Source organism: Salmo salar, chromosome ssa17, assembly GCF_905237065.1.
Source record: "Salmo salar chromosome ssa17, Ssal_v3.1, whole genome shotgun sequence".
In the NCBI taxonomy this organism is placed as follows: domain Eukaryota; kingdom Metazoa; phylum Chordata; class Actinopteri; order Salmoniformes; family Salmonidae; genus Salmo; species Salmo salar.
The window spans coordinates 18,373,398-18,394,544 of record NC_059458.1 but is presented as its reverse complement, the minus strand read 5'-3'; the positions used below and the strand labels follow the sequence as shown (position 1 = coordinate 18,394,544).

The window sequence follows — 21,147 nt, the reverse complement described above, 5'->3', positions numbered from 1 at the left end:
TAGGGGAAATATCACCCTGAAGTACTGCTTTAACATGAGTGGTCGAGACTCACCCAATACATTACACAGTCAGCCGTGTGTCCGCTGTGCATTTCCTAATAACTAAATATAGACATTTATTATGGGGGACAGCACATGGCGCTCAAACGAAAATGTATGAACGCCTCTCATTGAAGGTAACCTAATGCGGTAGTACATAACAAATAATGAAGTTTCAGTGCACACTCCGCTCAGGCTCGTTCCCTTGCCACACCCATGATCACGAATATTGACACCGATGGCTCAAGTGCGCATGTTCGTGACTCTGTGAGATAGAGGCCTGCCTCGCCTTTTCTCTCGCACCTATTCTTCACGGACATCCTTCGTTTCACATGGGAAAAGTTGTTATTATTATTTTTGAGGGGCCGTTGACTAGATGAGACAGAGAAGAAGAGAAATAGCTCGGTATCTCTATTTCTTGACTGAATAATCCCCCAGTCCCCGGTTATTGCATCAAGGCCCTGCCCCTCTGATTCCCGACCGGCTTCCTGTGTTTGTGCTGTTCTCACCAGCCAGGGAGCGAGCGAAGGGCCGAGCTGCCACCTCAACATGGACTAGCCTAGTGTCCTCGACAACAGTAGCGGACCACAAAGAGGAATACTCGAGGAGCTATTTTTCTACAAGGAGGCACTGCAAATGATACCACATCAAAGATTCCACAACGCGAAGGAAGGATCGGTTTATATTTAAAAGATGGCGAACGACTCTCCGGCTAAAAGTCTGGTCGAAATAGACCTGGCTTCATTGCGGGTGAGTGGTGGACAAGGGCAGTGTCTTTTATTTAAAGATTAGGCTACCCCCATATGTAATCTATTCCACTACAGTGAGTTAACGTTATATAAAACAAAGCAAACCGTTTTACCCAATAAAATATGGATACATTTTCGGGGTTACCATTGCTGGGAGGCTTATTTATTTATTATTCGGATCGAGAGAAAGCTGTCGTGCTGCCTGGCTTTCCTTTGTTCGAAATGCATTTGGCATGTTGTGGAGACCAGGGCGCAACAGCTGCTTTAATCTAGGTCCTATCTTTGCAACAATTATTCCAAATCATTTTCAAAAAAAATATTATGGTTGTGTAATTTTTAAAATATTTTTTTACTCGTTTCAGGATCCAGCAGGGATTTTTGAATTGGTGGAAGTGGTCGGAAATGGCACCTATGGACAAGTATACAAGGTTTGTTCCAATATATATATATATATATATTATTTAATGAATCTGTGGCCTAATCTTCGACACTGATTTCTGACACTAGGTAGCTAACGTTACATTGACGCAGTTTTGGCATTGATCATTGAAATGATCCAGATGTCATGCCTGTGTGATGGATTAGATTCACGTCAAGATGTCTCATCAGGATGTTTCTGTCATTGCACCCCTATAATCCCTGGTTGGATTGGTAAAGATCATGATGTCCCTCTGTGTATTATTGCTTGTAAAAACATCTTTGGTGAAATATGGATGGTAGCTTGCACCACACCAATCCATGCACCACTCCATTCGCCCAAACTCCTCTGTTTCTCTTCTTCTACCCAGGCTAGGCCTGTACAATCAGTTGTTTCTAAATTGGGCGAAAAAAAAAAAATCTTATTTTCCATGAATATTCTAGATGGGTTTAGAAGTAAATGGCAACTGGGTTTGCAGACCAGTGTTGCTATGAGTGTTGTTAAAGTACAGCACATGTCCTACATCACATCCTGCTGTGGAGAGAAGGGAATAGACTACTGCTGCCTGCTGATCCAGACTAGGCCTCGCTTCATAGACCATTTGGTGAAGTAAAATATCATGTGTTACACAGCAGGCTTTCCCCCTCTCTCAACCATCTGTTTCTTGGTGTCATGTTTCTCTGTGAAAATGATCATGGTGACTGTTTAAAGTAATTGTTGAAATGGACCTTTTTGGAGAATTTAGTGGGTTCCTTCTCTCGGATTTTGAGGATGAGTCTGACCCACTATTGGTGACCTGCCTCTCTTCCCCGTACCCTCCTCTCCATTGGGAGGCCTGGCCTGTGTTTAACCCCTTCTTTCAAACAGTCAGGCTAGCAACACTGTAGCAGAGCAGCTTGAAAACAACTGGAAAGCTTGTTCAGCAGGGTGGTTCACAGGGGCTGCGGTGTCCCTCCCGCCTGTGTCTATTCTCTTACCTCTCAGGAACAGGGTAGTCTGGACTCCTGACTGAGGAGAATCAACAGTAGTAGTCTGGATGTTCAAACGTAAAAGCAGAACCGTTCATCTGATCCAACCCCGTGGAACAGAGGGCTTTAAAAACCAATGCTGTTTTCTTTTGGTCATGTGACCCCGTTGGTAATGGAAAACTTGCTAGCAAACGTCTTCCTTCCATGAACAGATGGCTTCATGGGCCTATGTGGAGAGAATGATTTACTTTTAGGCTTTTGTCACTCGCTTTCAATCGCTTTACTGCTCTTTCTAAATTTCACCAAATGATAGACTACAGAGTTGCTTGTAATTGGTGCATTAAAACGTTTACATCAAAGGCTCATATAGGCATTAAAACGTTTACATCAAATGCTCATATAGGCGTTATGCTATCTTTTGCCATTTATAGTCAGGCAGAGCATGAGCCATTACCACACTGCATGGAATAGAATGGATGTCCTGCAAGAGGGCCCCGGGCTGGCTGTGTATGTTACGGTTTAGTAATGCAAAATGGAGGACATCCTTGGTCTAATGATTCCAAGCAAAGCCAACTCGTCTGTGCTGATTTGAAAGATGGAGAACCAGGGGGTTGTAGTTTTTTCCTGACTCGTACGTCCTCATATGCTATTCTGCAGACAGTTAGGTCTACATGCTCTGGTTTGCTGTACATTTTCACAAGACAGTCCCGAAGCCATTGGATGTCAGAGGTTTACTGTATGCCAACCTCTAACCTACATAATTGTCATGCCAAATAAAGTCAGTTTGTTTCAATCAATTATTCCCCTTCCTCTAGTCAGACTGTACTGTAAACTGCATGTTATAAACTAGGTTAATATGTGGCACAGTTATGTACACTACATGACCAAAAGTATGTGGACACCTGCTCGTTGAACATCTCATTGCAAAGTCATGGGCATTAATATGGAGTTGGTCTCCCCGTTTGCTGCTATAACAGCCTCCACTCTTCTGGGAAGGCTTTCCACTAGATGTTGGAACATTGCTGCGGGGACTTGCAATCATTCACCAACAAGAACATTAGTGATGTCGGGCGCTGATGTTGGGCGATTAGGCCTGGCTTGCAGTCGGCGTTCCAATTCATCCCAAAGGTGTTTGATGGGGTTGAGGTCAGGGCTCTGGCAAGGCCAGTCAATTTCTTCCACACCGATCAACAAAACATTTCTGTATGGACATTGTCATGCTGAAACAGGGAAGGGCCTCCCCCAAACTGGTGCCACAAAGTTGGAAGCACAGAATTGTCTAGAATGCCATTGTATGCTGTAGTGTTAAGGTTTCCCTTCACTGGAACTAAAGGGCCTAACCGAACCATGAAAAAAAAAAACCAGACGGTTTTTCCTCTTCCACCAAACTTTACAGTTGGCGCTGCATTGGGGCAGGTAGTGTTCTCCTGGCATCCGCCAAACCCAGATTTGTCCGGACTGCCAGATGGTGAAGTGTGATTCATCACTCCAGAGAACGCGTTTCCACTGCTCCAGAGTCCAATGGAGGCAAGCTTTACACCACTCCAGCCAACGCTTGCCATTGCGCATGGTTATCTTAGGCTTGTGTGTGGCTGCTTGGCCATGGAAACCCATTTCATGATGCTCCTGATGAACAGTTCTTGTGCTGACGTTGCTTCCGGTGGCAGTTTGGAACTCGGTAGTGAGTGTTGCAACTGAGGGCCGACAGTTTTTACGCACTTCAGCACTAGGCGGTCCCGTTCTGACATTGTGTGGCCTACCACTTTGCGGCTAAGCCGTTGTTGCGTTTTGACATATCCACTTCACAATAACAGCATTTACAGTTGACCGAGGCAGCTCTAGCAGGACAGAAATTGTACGAACTAACTTGTTGGAAAGGTGGCATCCTATGACGGTGCCACGTTGAAAGTCACTGAGCTCTTCAGTAAGGTCATTCTACTGACAATGTTTGACTATGGAGATTACATGGCTGTGTGCTTGATTTTATACACCTGTCAGCAACTGGTGTGGCTGAAATGGCCGAATCCACTAATTTGAAGGGGTGTCCACATACTTTTGTGTGTGTATATGTACTTTCCCCCCCCTTACCTCATCAGCTGCCTGACACCAATGATAGGTCAGTGCAGTAACACGGTTAGGTTAACCTATCAGTTAGACGTGTGAGCGTGTGGTCTGAATGAGGGGAGCTAGCTGGAACTGGTGGAGGAAGAGCAGCTGTCCAAGGCCCCAGACAGAGCCTGCATGGCCAGGCAGCTTCATTACAAAGCTGGTTTTGTCTCCGTGTGTCTGGCTCTCTTTGGGAACCACCACCAGACTCACAGAAAGGATGTGTTTATTAGTCGGGTCTCAAATGCTGAATAATCAACTAGCTCTGTTCCGGAAATATAACTTTCTATCTCTTTCTGTGAGGCTTTTCTTCTTTGCGAAGCAGTTTTTCACCCATTCAAACCTCTCACAATAAGACAGTCAAGCACAGTCTATTTCTTCTATTCTGAAGGCCCAGGACAATTTCTTGCATTGAATTACAGTTTTGAAATGCATCCATTTTTTTTTTTGTCTACCTCATCTCTGTCCCCTTTCCTTCTGTTTGTTATTTTGGTTTTCAAACTGTTTGTTTTGTAGGTATGTTTCGCGACACTGTCTCGGACCCAGTCGCCCCAGCCTGTTTGATGCAGCTAGCCCAGATGACATACAGTACCTCCACTGAATGGGTGACCTTTTAATTTGGAGCTTTTGACAGAAGCGGGTTGCAGGCACTCAAAGAACTGAAATGCCGTATCACAGCCCCGTGCTGCACGATGTGGCTCTTCTGGATTCAAATGCCTGCAGCCAATTACAGCAGCAGAGGCAAGGTGTCAGTGATTGTTGTCTGGGTGTAGTGCCAGGTTTAGACCTTACTGTTAAGCTCAGCGGTAGCTCAGGTTTAGATTGACTTGGCCAACCAGCCGAGTGACCTCAGATAAGACTTGAAACTGCCAATATGTGGGTGTGACAATCAAGGGAAGATTACATAATTTTATATGCTCACAAGGGTTGCACATTTCGGTAATTATTGCTGCCGACTAACCCACCCTCATTAACCGGTCAACAAATGTTACATTTTTTCAAAACTGTAAAAGACGTGGCCAACAGAAACTAGCCTACTATGTATACAAGGAACGGACATTTTTCATTTAGAGCTTAATGGAAACATGCAACAATAGCAAGCCCATCGTCTCGCATTCAAAAGGCTATACCCTATTATTGAACATGCAATTCCTGTAATGAAGCAGCTATTAAATAAATCGTCATTTTCCATCTTTTGCCAAAATGTAAATAGCGGGAAACCAGTTATAAACAGCTCCCCTAATGCGAGCGGTTCCATGTGAGATGAACGTCTGTTAGGACTTTCTCACCAAATTGGTTTGGTGCGGTTTTTCCAAACTGGTTCGTTTACTCACTTAGTTTGGTTCGTTTGGACTGGTGTGAACTCTGTTGGTACTAAACAACGCACCGTGGTTCGCTCTAAAAGGGTGGTTTCGGTCTGTTTCAGTTAGTACGGTGGTGTGGTTCGCTGCAGGTGTGAGAACGCAGCCCGGACCAAACGCATAAAAAGAACCAGTCACGCGTTATTGGTTCTTTGACGTCATAACTTGACATCTCTGAAACATTGTGAGTAGCAGGTTGGGGGAGACGAGGTGCTATACCGGGGATCTAGGCTGAATGTAGACTATTCAGGTAGCACAGCGGCCATTACGTTGTTTTCTCCTGCATGTTGTTGGAATACCAAAGCGAAAGTAAGATGAAGATTTGGACACACAAGTGATGCATCACGATACTCATAAATTGATTTAACCTGAGCATATTTGTCCAATAAACGTATGACTTGCATGGAGAAGTGTTTTTTTTTTTTGTGGAATTTTTGTTCATTTGGCAATGTGAAACCAACCGGACCAAATGGAACATATACAGATCCAAACTATAGCTTAAAACGGTGTGATAACTCCCTTTGAAATATGGGGAATCTAATAGCAACCACTAGGAAGGGTTTCTAATATATAACTACAATTGTGCCTTTGGCGTCTGGACAAAAAAAGTTGATATGAAGACCAATAGAACAGTAGCGAAATTATGGTTAATGGCATGAAGTCTTTCAACATTTTTATTTTTATTTTTTAATTAAAAAGTGCCTCCAATTTTGGTTGGATTTTCGGTAGGCTACTTTGAAGCAAGGTAAGACATGCCTCATTATTTGAAGTAAAACGTTTAGGTTTCAAGTAGAGGTCGTCCGACTATACCGATTAATCGGCCGTTTTTTTTTTTATATATATATTTGTAATAATGACAATTAAAACAATACTGAATGAACAATGAACCCTTTTATTTTAACTTAATATAATACATAAAATCAATTTTGTCTCCAATAAATAATGAAACATGTTCAATTTTGTTTAAATAATGCAAAAACAAAGTGTTGGAGAAGAACGTAAAAGTGCAATATGTGCCATGTAAAAAAGCTAACGTTTAAGTTCCTTGCTCAGAACATGAGAACATATGAAAGCTGGTGGTTCAATATTCACTATTCTTCAATATTCCCAGTTAAGAAGTTTTAGGTTGTAGTTAATGGAGTTATGACGCGTCGACTATTTCTCTCTATATCATTTGTATTTCATATACCTTTGCCTATTGGATGTTCTTATAGGCACTATACTATTGCCAGCCTAATCTCAGGAGTTGATAGGCTTGAAGTCATAGACAGCGCTGTGCTTCAAGCATTGCGAAGAGCTGCTGGAAAACGCAGGAAAGTGCTGTTTGAATGATTGCTTACGAGCGTGCCGCTGCCTACCACCGCTCAGACTGCTATATCAAATCATGGACTGAGATATAATATAAAAAACACACAGAAATACGAGCCTTAGGTCATTAATATGGTCAAATCTGGAAACTATCATTTCGAAAACAAAACGTTTATTCTTTCAGTGAAATATGCAACCATTCCGTATTTTATCTAACGGGTGGCATCCCTAAGTCTCTAAATATTGCTGTTACATTGCACAACCTTCAATGTCATCTCATAATTATGTCAAATTCTGGCAAATTAATTACGGTCTTTGTTAGGAAGAAACACCGTTCTCTACGATCCAGGCGGCTCAAACTGTTGCGTATACCCTGACTCTGCCTGCACTGAACGCAAGGGAAGTGACACAATTTCCCTAGTTAATGTTGCCTGCTAACATGCATTTATTTTAACTAAATATGCAGGCTTAAAAAAATATACTACTGTGTATTGATTTTAAGAAAGGCATTGTTTATGGTTAGGTACATTTGTGCAACGAATGTGCTTTTGTTAAATCGTCACCCGTTTTGGCGAAGTAGGCTGTGATTTGATGATAAATTAACAGGCACCGCATTGATTATATGTTATGTTAAGATTGATTGATTTGTTTTTTATAAGATAAGTTTAATGCTAGCTAGCAACTTACCTTGGTTCCTTTTGACACTGCACTTGTGTAACAGGTGGTCAGCTTGCCACTCAGTCTCCTCGTGGATTGCAATGTAATCGGCCACAATCGGCATCCAAAAAGGCCGATTACCAATTGTTTTGCAAACTTGAAATCGGCCTTAATTAATCGGCCATGCCGATTTAATCAGTCAACCTCTAGTTTCAAACAATTATACTGCCTGAAGCTCACGTTGCATGGTGGTTGGTGACGCATTGATAGCCTGCCTACCGTTGACTATTGCCTATGCACTCGAATGGTAAACGAGCTTGAATTACGAGTTGAGATTGAGAAATAAAAATAGCAGCTCATTTTTAATAGTGGCCATCTCAAAAACCAAAAATGGCGCGCGATTGCATTTTTAATAATTTGTTGCGCAATGACTGGGCTTCTAAAAGCACACGTTACAGTTCAAGACCAGCTTTTTGAGGTTCTCTCACGCTGTCTGACAGGTGATGGGCTATTCCGCTCCTCAAACTAGGCTTTGTATGCTGTGCGCATGTGATAAATAAGATGCATGACGTATAACGACAAGACACACTCACTAATTTAATTTCACTAAATTATGCAAATGAAACAATAGACGGATAAGCAAGACCAGTAAAATGTATTTTCAACAGCACTGAACCATTAACAGCCTTAATTCTCACCTTGCACTGCAATGAAAGCTATTAGATACTGGTACTCACTAACATTTTTACAAGAGGACCCTTCTCAAAATGGACAATGTCGTGCTGCTATAATGTTACACTAAACATTTCAAAATGGCTGATCCTTTAGTTGTGGATGCAATGGCTTAGGCTATTTCCCCCAATCACATTGTTGTATACCAAATCTTACTGCCAGCGCCCCCCTCCTTCTGGCTCTCAACATCTCTTAATGAATTGCTTATGATAAACCCTGGGACTAGTCCCAGTAAAAGCATTGAAGTAAGAGGGAGGCTAAGGACATGCTTGGTGGTAATGGCTTGCTGCAGCACTGCAATCTCCCTGAACGTCGTTGACGTAGTGTTTGTGGGAACTCGGTCGTCTTCTCATTACCCACAAAGTGACAGTGGTTCATCCTCCCCAGCCAACCCCATCTTCAGCATCCGGTGTCTTCATGGTGCTCCCCCAGCCACTGAACAATTGGCAATTGCCTCATTAAGGAGACGGTCGTCAGTGTCCATGCTGGTCTCAGATGTGCACAGCTTTGTATGGTTGATCCAGACTGTATCTAGTGGTCCTACGTCTCAATACAGTTAGTTGTTGGATTTGCAGTGTTTTCATATTACCACCATACATTTTATGAATCATTTTGCCTACTTCTACACAGGCATTGACCTCCTAGTCCCGCTGTGGTGGTAGGCTGAAAGCCTCTTCCTGCACTGACTGACTCCACAATGGGATTCTCAGATCAGTTTGATCTCTTCTTTGGCTCCAGACCAGCTGGCACTGAGAGATGGGATGGAGAGCCCTCTGGTGCGTCTGAGAAGAGAATGATAGCGATAAAACCAAAACCTGAAGAATTCATTAAGTTCTGCCTTTGCGTGGTATGTGGGGGAGGATTCCCTCTGCTGGGCTGTACAGAATGGCCATATATAGACCTAGTTAGCCAGCCACTCTGTCTGTCAGGCCTGCAGGGCTGTTGGTGCCCTGGCACTCTGATCCCTGGGACGTGCCAACCTCTTAAACATCATGCCTCTTTCTCTTCCCTCACCACCCACTGGCTTCTACTCTGCAGTCCATGTCAGGCCACTCTACAGGGATGCTGGGAGAATATACCCACAGTCCCGTGGTGCTGGCAGCTCCTGTGACCTCACTCTTTTGCACTCCATTGCTTTCCTTCCTGCTCTCTCCCTTCTCTTGTCCCCTTCTCTCATTTTACCTGTGTGTAAACCACTTTACTTCTCCTGCTTGCTGGTAACCTTAAACCATCCCCCTACCAGTCTCTCTCGCCCATATCTGCTTTGCCAGGGAACCGAGTTTGGGAAACCCTGCCATTTAAAGGATGTAGATGCGCTAAACAAAGGAAACTGCTGGCAGTGACGGATGATGCAACACTAACGCAAGCACACCGGTCTGCCTCCTAATCGTCTAGACGTCCCCCGTCTCTGCCCCTCCCTGTCTTTTCCTCCTCCTCTTCCCCATCTCTCCTCTCTGTACCACTTGGCCATCTTTACCCAGGCTGCCGTGTGGGTAGTGGTACGGGTAGGCCAGGCAGGGCGTGGTGGTAATGTCTGTCCGTATGGAGGTGGGTATCCCCCAAGTAGTGCTGAGCGATTTAGTGCTTTTTGAGAGTTTTTGGTTTGATTATTTAAAAATAATCACTGTTTTCGGTATATTTTTGGGGTGGACATGAAATGCACTTTGCATTATGTGGGCTGAATGATCAAACATAGAATAAAACAATGAATACAATTTCATGACATTTGTTTTATTTATTTTATTTGATTTAATTCCAAGTCATCTCATCTCTATAGAGCTGCAGCCTATGCTGTCTGACAAAATCACTATTTTAGTAGTTCATCAAAGTAAATAAGGCATACTTTTATGACTGCTTAATACTAACTATCCATGTCTTAGATCATTTTTATTTTTTTATTTTTTTCCCCCCAAGATGGTGCAGCAGTAAGACGTTTTTTGTCCCGTGTAAATATCCAGTCTTTTTCGTTTTTGTATACATTTAAATATATTTCTTTTTATATTTCTTTTTTCCATTTTGGGTTAAATATACCTTCCTGCAACCCGCCTCACCCAATGTGGTACGGGTCTGCTATTTTTTAGACCTTATAACTGGAACCTCCATCAGAAGCTAGCTAGCTAATTAGATACTAGCTATTTAGTCATTGTTATCCACTGCTAGTGGTCTTTACCTTTAGCACGGACACCAGTCACTATAGCCTGGATAATACCTGCCAGTCTGCATAGCGCGATATCAGCCCTTAGCATATCGGACTGCTTAATTTTTTCCCACTACGTCACCGGATTTCTGACGCAAGCTCAGGACCATTTACATCGGATCTTCGCAGCTAGCTAGCTGCTACCGAATGGCAATTGTGGCTAACGCCCTTGTCCAGAAGCATGCACCAGTTAGCCTCGAGCTAGGCCCATCTCCTGGCTAGCAAACGAAGTACACCAACTACAATACCTGTCTTGCCAATTGGCCTGGACCCTTTGTCGACACTGAGCGCCGCCGATCCATCCCGACTGGTCTGCTAGTCTGCTGACGTAATCCGGCCGATGTGCTCTCAACCAGCCTCTGCGTCGTGGATATCCGTGAAGACCCATCTGCTAGCCCCGGCCCGCTAGCTTTCTGAACGCCGTGTCTCCTGCTCGCCTAGCGTAGTAACGACTACCGAACGGCTCCCTGTTTCATCTATTGCTGCTCATTGGACCCTATGATCACTCGGCTACACAGCTGATGCCTGCTGGACTGTTCATTAACACGGTACTTAATTTTGTTTATCTGTCGGCCCCAGCTTCGAACTCAGGCCCTGTGTGTAGCTAACTGACCCTCTCTGCCCATTCATCGCCATTTACCCTTTGTCTTAGCCGTTTACCCGTTGTTGTCTTAGCTCTCCCAATCAACACCTGTGATTGCTTTATGCCTCTGTCAATATGCCTTGTAAACTGTTGTTTAGGGCAGCTCTCATTGTTTAATTTTACTGTGGAGTCCCTAGTCCTGCTCAACATGCCTCAGATAGCCCCCTTGTCCCACCCCCCACACATGCCGAGACCGCACCTAGCTTAACTGGCGCCTCCAGAGATGAAACCTCTCTCATCATCACTCAATGCCTAGGTTTACTCACACCCTACCATGCCCTTGTCTGTACACTATGCCCTGAATCTATCCTACCACGCCCAGAAATCTGCTCCTTTTATTCTCTGTTCCCAAAGCCCTAGGCGACCAGTTACTATAGCCTTTAGTCGTACCCTCATCCTACTCCTTTTCTGTTCCTCTGGTGATTTAGAGGTTAACCCAGGCCTTGTGTGTCCCCAGGCACTCTTATTTGCTGACTTCTGCAACCGTAAAAGCCTTGGGTTCATGCATGTTAACATCAGAAGCCTCCTCCCTAAGTTTGCTTTATTCACTGCTTTCGCACTATCTGCCAACCCTGATGTCCTAGCTGTGTCTGAATCCTGGTTGAGGAAAGCCATCAAAAAATCTGAAATTTCCATCCCCAATTACATTTCCCGTCAAGATAGAACTGCTAAAGGGGGCAGAATTGTAATCTACTGTAGAGGGAGCCTGCAGAGTTCTGTCATACTAATCAGATCTATGCCCAAACAGTTTGAGCTTCTACTTTTAAAAATCCATCTCTTCAGAAATAAGTCCCTCACTGTTGCCGCTTGTTATAGACCCCCCTCAGCTGAATTGATTGCCCCATCTATCGTCAGAGTTCGTACTGCAAGGTGACCTAAATTGGGATATGCTTAACACCCCTTCCGTCCTACGATCTAAGATAGATGCCCTCAATCTCACACAAATTATCAAAGAACCTACCAGGTACAACCCCCAAATCTGTAAACATGGGCACCCTCATAGATATCATCCTGACCAACTTGCCCTCTAAATACACCTCTGCTGTTTTCAACCAGGATCTCAGTGATCACTGCCTCATTGCCTGCGTCCGTTAAATGTCCGCGGTCAAACGACCACCCCTCATCACTGTCAAACGCTCCCTAAAGCACTTCTGCAAGCAGGCCTTTCTAATCGACCTGGCCGGTGTTCCTGGAAGGATATTGACCTCATCCCGTCAGTAGAGGATGCCTGGTTGTTCTTTAAAAGGGCTTTCCTCTCCATCTTAAATAAGCATGCCCCTTTCAAAAAATGTAGAACTAAGAACAGATATAGCCCTTGGTTCACTCCAGACTTGACTGCCCTTGACCAGCACAAAAACACCCTGTGGCGTACTGCACTAGCATCGCATAGTCCCCATGATATGCAACTTTTTCAGGGAAGTCAGGAACCAATACACACAGTCAGTCAGGAAAGCATAGGCTAGCTTTTTAAAACAGAAATTTGCATCCTGCAGCACTAATTCCAAAAAGTTTTGGGACACTGTAAAGTCCATGGAGACTAAGAGCACCTCCTCCCAGCTGCCCACTGCACTGAGGCTCGGAAACACTGTCACCACCGATTCTCTATGGCTGGCCATGCTTTCCACCTGGCTACCCCAACCCTGGCCAACAGCTCGGCACCCCCCGCAGCAACTGGCCCAAGCCCCCCCCCCCCCCCTCCACTTTTCCTTCACCCAAATCCAGACAGCTGATGTTCTGAAAGAGCTGCAAAATCTGGATCCCTACAAATCAGCTGGGCTAGACAATCTGGACCCTCTCTTCCTAAAGTTATCCACCGCCATTGTTGCAACCCATATTACTAGTCTGTTAAACCTCGTCTTAAACGTCTGAGATCCTAAAGATTGGAAAGCGGCCGAGGTCATCATAACCGCCATCGATAAAAGACAGGACTGTGCAGCCGTCTTCATCGACCTGGGCAAGGCTTTCGACTCTGTCAATCCTTGTATTCTTATCGGCAGACTCAATAGCCTTGGTTTCTCAAATGACTGCCTCGCCTGGTTCACCAACTACTTCTCTGATAGAGTTCAGTGTGTCAAATCGGAGGGCCTGTTGTCCGTACCTCTGGCAGTCTCTATGGGGGTGCCACAGGGTTCAATTCTCGGGCCGAGTCTGTTCTCTGTATATATCAACGATGTCGCTCTTGCTGCTGGTGATTCTCTGATCCACCTCTACGCAGACGACACCATTCTGTATACTTCTGGCCCTTCTTTGGACACTGTGTTAACAAACCTCCAAACGAGCTTCAACGCCATACAACATTCCTTCCGTGGCCTCCAACTGCTCTTAAATGCTAGTAAAACGAAATGCATGCTATTCAACCGATCACTACCCACCGGCCCGACTAGCATCACTACTCTGGATGGTTCTGACCTAGAATATGTGGACAACTACAAATACCTAGGTGTCTGGTTAGACTGTAAACTCTCCTTCCAGACTCACATTAAGCATCTCCAATCCAAAATTAAATCTAGAATCAGCTTCCTATTTCGCAAAAAAGCATCCTTCACTCCTGCTGCCAAACATACCCTCGTAAAACTGACTATCCTACCGATCCTTGACTTCGGCAACATAATTTACAAAATAGCCTCCAACACCCTACTCAACAAATTGGATGCAGTCTATCACAGTGCCATCCGTTTTGTCACCAAAGCCCCATATCCTACCCACCACTGTGACCTGTATGCTCTCGTTGGCTGGTCCTTGCTACATATTCATCGCCAATCCCACTGGCTCTTGTTATCTATAAGTCTTTGCGAGGTAAAGCCCCGCCTTATCTCAGCTCACTGGTCACCATAGCAACACCCACCCGTAGCACGCGCTCCAGCAGGTATATATCACTGGTCATCCCCAAAGCCAACACCTCCTTTGGCCGCCTTTCCTTCCAGTTCTCTGCTGCCAATGACTGGAACGAATAGCAAAAATCGCTGAAGTTGGAGACTTATATCTCTCTCACTAACTTTATTAAGCATCGGCTGTCAGAGCAGCTTACCGATCGCTGCAGCTGTACATAGCCCGTCTGTAAATGGCCCATCCAACTACCTACCTCGTCCCCATATTTCTTTTTTTCTGCTATTTTGCACACCAGTATTTCTACTTGCACATCCTCATCTGTACATATCACTCCAGTGTAAATTGCTAAATTGTAATTACTTCGCCACTATTGGCCTATTTATTGCCTTAACTCCTTACTTAATTTGCACACACTGTATACAGATTTTTCTTTTGTGTTATTGACTGTCCGTTTGTTTATCCCATGTGTAACTCTGTTTTGTCGCACTGCTTTGCTTTATCTTGGCCAGGTCGCAGTTGTAAATGAGAGAACTTGTTCTCAACTGGCCTACCTGGTTAAATAAAGGCAAAACAAAAAAAAGTATTTTCAGGTAGATTCTTCACTCCATCTCCGTGCCCACAAAGACCGGACTAGTAAGAGCGCAATGGATTATGGTCATTGTAGTTACCACATTTTCTTCCCTAAACTACAGTACCAGTCAAAAGTTTGGACACGCCTACTCATTTAAGTTTTTAAAAAATATTTTTGCTATTTTCTACGTTGTAGAATAATAGTGAAGACATCAAAAGTATGAAATAACACATATGGAATCATGTAGTAACCAAAATAGTGTTAAACAAATCAAAATATATTTGAGATTATTCAAAGTAGCCCTACTTTGCCTTGATGACAGCTTTGCACGCCCTTGGCATTCTCTCATCCAATTTCATGAGGTAGTCATGAACAGTCTTGAAGGATTTCCCACATGCTGAGCTGCTTTTGCTTCACTCTGCTGTCCAACCAATCCCAAACCATCTCAATTGGGTTGAGGTCGGGTGATTGTGGAGGCCAGGTCATCTGATACATCACTCCATCACTCTCCTTGGTCAAATAGCCCTTATACAGCCTGGAGATGTGTGTTGGGTCATTGTCCTGTTGGAAAAACAAATGATAGTCCCACAAGCACAAACCAGATGGGATGGCATATGGCTGTGGAAGCCTTGCGGGTTAAGTGTGCCTTGAATTCTAAATAAATCACAGACAGTGTCACCAGCAAAGCATTATCGCAACACCACCTCCATTTTTCACAGTGGGAAACACGCATGCGGAGATCATCCTTTCACCTACTCTGCGTCTCACAAAGACACAGCCGTTGGAACCAAAAATCTCAAATTTGGACTGATCAGACCAAAGGACAGATTTTCATCGGTCTAATGTCCATTACTCATGTTTCTTGGCCCAAGCAAGTCTCTTCTTCTTATTGGTGTCCTTTTAGTAGTGGTTTCTTTGCAGCAATTTGACCATGATGGCCTGATTCACACAGTCTCCTCTGAACAGTTGTTGAGATGTGACTGTTGCTTGAACTCTGAAGCATTTATTTGGGCTGCAATTTCTGAGGCTGGTAACTCTAATGAACTTATCCTCTGCAGCAGAGGTAGCTCTGGGTCTTCCTTTCCTGTGATGGTCCTCAGAGCCAGTATGTGTAGGTAATCCTGTCTAACGCTGCTTTAAAAAAAATGTGTTGTGTAGTAGAACTGCATAAGTGTTGGTCCTCCAGAAAGCGTAGAGCGTGTTTTGAAATCAGTGGAATTAGAGTATGATAACTAAGAAGATGGAGAAAACACCCATCTCTGGATTATACAGTTGAAGTCGGAAGTTTACATTCAGCCAAATACATTTAAACTCTGTTTTTCACAATTCCTGACATTTAATCCTAGTAAAAATTCTCTGTCTTAGGTCAGTTAGGATCACCACTTTATTTTAAGAATGTCAGAATAATAGTGGAGAGTGATTTATTTCAGCTTTTATTTCTTTCATCACATTCCCAGTGGGTCAGAAGTTTACATACACTCAATTAGTATTTGGTAGCATTGCCTTTAAATTGTTTAACTTGGGTCAAATGTTTTGGGGAGCCTTCCACAAGCTTCCCACAATAAGTTGGGTGAATTTTGGCCCATTCCTCCTGACAGAGCTGGTGTAACTGAGTTAGTTTTGTAGGCCTCCTTGCTCGCACACGCTTTTTCAGTTCTGCCCACACATTTTCTATAGGATGGAGGTCAGGGCTTTGTCATGGCCACTCCAATACATTGACTTTGTTGTCCTGAAGCCATTTTGCCACAACTTTGGAAGTATGCTTGGGGTCACTGTCCATTTGGAAGACGCATTTGTGACCAAGCTTTAACTTCCTGACTGATGTCTTGAGATGTTGTGTCAATATATCCACATAATTTTCCTGCCTCATGATGCCATCTATTTTGTGAAGTGCCCCAGTCCCTCCTGCAGCAAAGCACCCCCACAACATGATGCTGCCACCCCTGTGCTTCACAGTTGAGATGGTGTTCTTCGGCTTGCAAGCCTCCCCCTTTTTTCCTCCAAACATAACAATGGTCATTATGGCCAAACAGTTCTATTTTTGTTTCATCAGACCTGAGGACATTTCTACAAAAAGTACGGTCTTTGTCCCCATGTGCAGTTGCAAACTTAGTCTGGCTTTTTTATGGCGGTTTTGGAGTAGTGGCTTCTTCCTTGCTGAGCGTCCTTTCAGGTTATGTCGATATAGGACTCGTTTTACTGTGGATATAGATGCTTTTGTACACGTTTCCTCTAGCATCTTCATAAGGTCCTTTGTTGTTCTGGGATTGATTTGCTCTTTTCACATCAAAGTATGTTCATCTCTAGGAGACATTCCTGAGCGGTATGACGGCTGCGTGGTCCCATGGTGTTTATACTTGCGTACTATTGTTTGTACAGATGAATGTGGTACCTTCAGGTGTTTGGAAATTGCTCCCAAGGATGAACCAGACTTGTGGAGGTCTACATTATTTTCTGAGGTCTTGGCTGATTTCTTTTGATTTTCCCATGATGTCAAGCAAAGACGCACTGAGTTAGATGGTAGGCCTTGAAATACATCCACAGGTACACCTCCAATTGACTCAATGATGTCAATTAGTCTAAAGCCATGACATCATTTTCTGGAATTTTCAAAGCTGTTTAAATGCACAGTCAATTTAGCGTATGTAAAGTTCTGACCCACTGGAATTGTGATTAAGTGAAATAATCTGTATGTAAACAATTGTTGTAAAAATGACTTGTCATGCACAAAGTAGATGTCCTAATCGACTTGCCAAAACTATAGTTTGTTAACAAGAAGGAGTGTTTGAAAAACGAGTTTTAATGACTCCAACCTAAGTGTATGTAAACTTACAACTTCAACTGTATCTTCAAACTAAGGAAACCATGGCATCCTTGACAGGGAGAGGCGTCCTTCCATGATATTCTAGCTAGCTACATTTTCAGACATGACACTTCTAATTTTAACAAAGTCATTCTCATTTTAAGTTAATGTACTGTGAGCGAGCTAGCCAACGGTAGCTGGCTGGTTCACTAGCTAACATTACGTGTATGATCTTATTATCCGTATCTGAGCCATTTGCTTTGCAAGTTATAGCCTAATGTTAGCAAGCTAACTTCTAACCTGGTTGATTAGCTACCTGCAGATTCATGCAGGGTAGTAACGTCATGTGTTGGGATTATGATTCATTGTGTACCTAGCTAGCTACATGTCTGAAGACTCCACTATACAATTAACCATTTCAATAGAATGTCACTGCAACAACTGTTGATAGCCAGAGCGAATTTACCAACTACGTCCATCTACTCTGATTTCAGAGCACTCTCGTCTGTGTGCAAGAGCACAGAATAACTGTTAGATTTACTAACACTTAACACTCGTTTTAATTTGTCCAGTGTCAGTAAACGTTGGCAAAAAAAATGTCAATCGTTGCCAGCAGCACAATTGCAGTCACCAATGTTCTGGATAACATGAAAACAGCCTAACCAGCTCTGTTAGGGCGAGTAAAATGGTCAGTGAACGGTTCTCTCACGTTACCCAGATATCTTGAGTGCTTGATTATTAGGACCGAACGCTCGGATCAACCCTTGAAGAGATGGGTGGGGCTAAAGCTTAAGAGGGTGTGAACGATGCTGAATGGGTGTAGACAAAGAGCTCTCCAATGGGTACCAAAACATTCAAAGGCCGTTTTCTCAAAAGTGAAGTTACAAGGTTATGAACTTTCAAAGCAGAATTACTTTCCCATTGTTCCTCAAATGCAGTGTATGATATACCATTGTGTAGCTCTGTCTTTATTTTATTTTTTTACATTGGATAAAAGCAATTTCAAATGTTTCTACGTAAGACCGAATCAAGGCGGTCGGTCACATATGGACTTGATCTTTTACCATATGGGGCTATCTTCTGTATACCACCCCTACCTTGTCACAACACAACTGATTGGCTCAAACGCATTAAGAAGGAAAGAAATTACACAAATTAACTTTTAATAAGGCACACTTGTTTATGTAAATGCATTCCAGGTGACTACCTCATGAAGCTGGTTGAGAGAATGCCAAGTGTGCAAAGCTATCATCAAGACAAAGGGTGGCTACTTTGAAGACTCAAAAATAGAAAATATATTTAGATTTAATACTGTTTTGGTTTCTACATGATTCCATATGTGTTGTCTTCTATTATTCTGCAGTGTAGAGAATAGTACAAATAAAGAAACCCTTGAATGAGTAGTTGTCCATTTGTGACTGGTACTGTATGTAGAATATTTACCCCCTACTACATCGCACAGTTCAGGCTTGATCTGATTTATCTCTAGAGAAACTGTGCATTGAGCTCAGAAAAAAAATTAACGGAACTCAAATAATTGAACCGACGTCGGTCAATTAGTTGTTTAAAAAGCAAAAAAATAATCGTCATTTTGGTTAACAGCACAACCTCCCAGGGCAAATTGTGTAATTCTGGTCCCGTATGGGAGGACCTAGCACGCTAAAGGCTGCCTGGCCAACCCAGGAGGAGGAGTTAGAGGGAGCATCGGAGCGAAGCGGCAGTAATGATGCTTGCCTGGGGTCCATTTTGGCTCCTTGTTAATCCACTACGCCCTTTGGTATTCCCAGATCCTCCCAGTCTGCTAATAGTCGTCGGCCAGATCTGTTTAACCCCAAAGTGGTATGGGCGAGGGACCAAAATGGAACCAGTATGAAGAAAACTTAAAGATCCTCTTGAACATTCATTCTCCTATAAACAGATCTATATTTAGGTAACACCCATAGGTGTGGGTAGCTTTTGGAAACATCTCTGTGAGGTGCTCCAAGCAGCCCTGTTGCGCTTCAGTACACAGACCTGTTCATGTGCGCTACGCAGCAGGAAGCTAACCATCCTGCTCACGGTTATATGGTACTAGTTGTGGGTTAACCGCTATTTATAGCCTAGCTTTCCACAGTTAGTGGAAGCACAATTGTATGTTAGTATGCTGGGAATGGGAGTGGAGGGCCATAGGCAGTAGGCATGTCTCAGCGGGTTAACCCCATGGTGTCTGCACAGACTATAGTCTAGCTCCTATTACCCTCTCGGGTACAAACATGTATGTACCAATCACAGATCGCCACTTTAATCTCTGATCTAGTTAGGTAGTATAGGTATTTGGTACTACGCTGGAAACCTTGCCTTCAATTCCGTTGGAGCACACTGACCAGTGATGGACAGCTATTGAAGCCTATCCCTCTGGGATCAGCTGGTCTGGTGTTGAATGTGTCACCCACTCTGTGGCAGGGCCAAGGTCTTACGCTGTGTCACAGAGGCCGTGTCAGACTTGACAGTTCATGCAGCTTTAGTGTTGTGATCATGGAATTCCCAACGAGTCATGCATCTACACCTACATTTTTAAATATGTCGACCGTATCCCTATTCCCTTTTCCTGCGCTATATTCACATGTCAGAATGCATTCTATAAACAGTGGGATAGGCAAAATATGATAACCCAGCTGATGGCAGAAGCTAACTAGCCAGATAACCTCTGTAGCTAGCAAGCAACACTAAAGGGATTGCAAATGGATTAGCATAACTCAAGCCAAACCCAATTTTTTTTTTTCCCTTCTTCAAAATATTAGCTAGGTGGCTAGCTTTTATGAGGCCAGGAAACCTAGTCCTCACATGCTAGGAATGTATTTCCTCCACCGTTATAATGAAAAGGTGCCTCAGTCCCAAAACACAAGATTTCTGGAGTGCCGACGACGTCGCCCACTGTATGCGCTTTTGGTAGCCTGAATGTGTCCAGACCTGAGGTGAACACAATCAGACCACAAAGCGGCTTTTGTGCGTCTAGACCCGTCTTTTCAAAGTGATCTTTGTCTTTGTATTCTGATAGCAGAAGTGGCATGTAAGTGTAGACCATGACCTGATGTACCTAGTAGTCACCATCAGGCCACAGTGTAGGGACAGACTGTGTTCCCTACACACACAGCCCGGGGCAGCTCTTTTGTCTCTTCTCCCTCCCTGCACTGGCTCTCGCTCTAATGGCTGTCAGCAGACCCACACAGCCCCTGGGCTGTCCACACCACTGCCTGAACACAACTCTGCTTTGTGTGTGCGTGAGGAGCGACCCGTTGAGCTACCTCGTTATCATAAAGGGGCGAGGCGAGACACAAAAGCCCCTTGCGAACGAGACAGCGTTCCCATCCTGGGCTGCAGCCCAGTCTGACTTTCCCTTTGGTGTCAGGTTTCTCACTTAGCACCTTGTCAGTTCTATCCGCAAACAAGCAGGTGAAATACACCACACTTTGGGTCTATTGAACACAACTCAGTTTTTATGGCTGATACTCTATTAGGAATTTAGAGTCGCCTCTTCCATTGAGACCATTTAGTGCTGAAGGAAATCAACTAGTTTTGTGTTGAGTAGTGTTTCTTCAGAGGCCGGTACTGTAGCAGCTGCACTGTGATCAATAGCAGCTGCATTATTGACTGGTCTCTACTCTCACAGCCAGCTCAGCTTTGGCTGGCTTCTCGACTGGCTTAAAGTGGCTCCACTCCTTCAGTCTCTCGCTGACTCTGTCACGTGGCTCTATATCTGATCAGAGAATGCACTGACATCTACATA

General features: G+C 43.9%; 1 protein-coding gene across 19 annotated transcripts in view; it reads left to right on the top strand.

The window, feature by feature from the left end:
* The first annotated feature begins 277 nt into the window (after positions 1 to 277).
* Positions 278 to 21,147, top strand: part of LOC106575325 (mitogen-activated protein kinase kinase kinase kinase 4) — a 51,750-nt gene continuing 30,880 nt past the window's right edge. For 11 of the 19 annotated variants that reach the window (XM_014151799.2, XM_014151803.2, XM_045698925.1 and 8 more), the window contains exons 1-2: positions 281 to 789; positions 1,151 to 1,216. In XM_014151799.2, coding sequence (XP_014007274.2) covers positions 733 to 789; positions 1,151 to 1,216 — 123 coding nt within the window. In that variant the 5' untranslated portion in view covers positions 281 to 732. Of the gene's footprint in view, positions 790 to 1,150; positions 1,217 to 21,147 lie in introns of all 19 variants that reach the window. The other 8 variants (XM_045698915.1, XM_045698917.1, XM_045698914.1 and 5 more) reach the window with 3 other exon arrangements.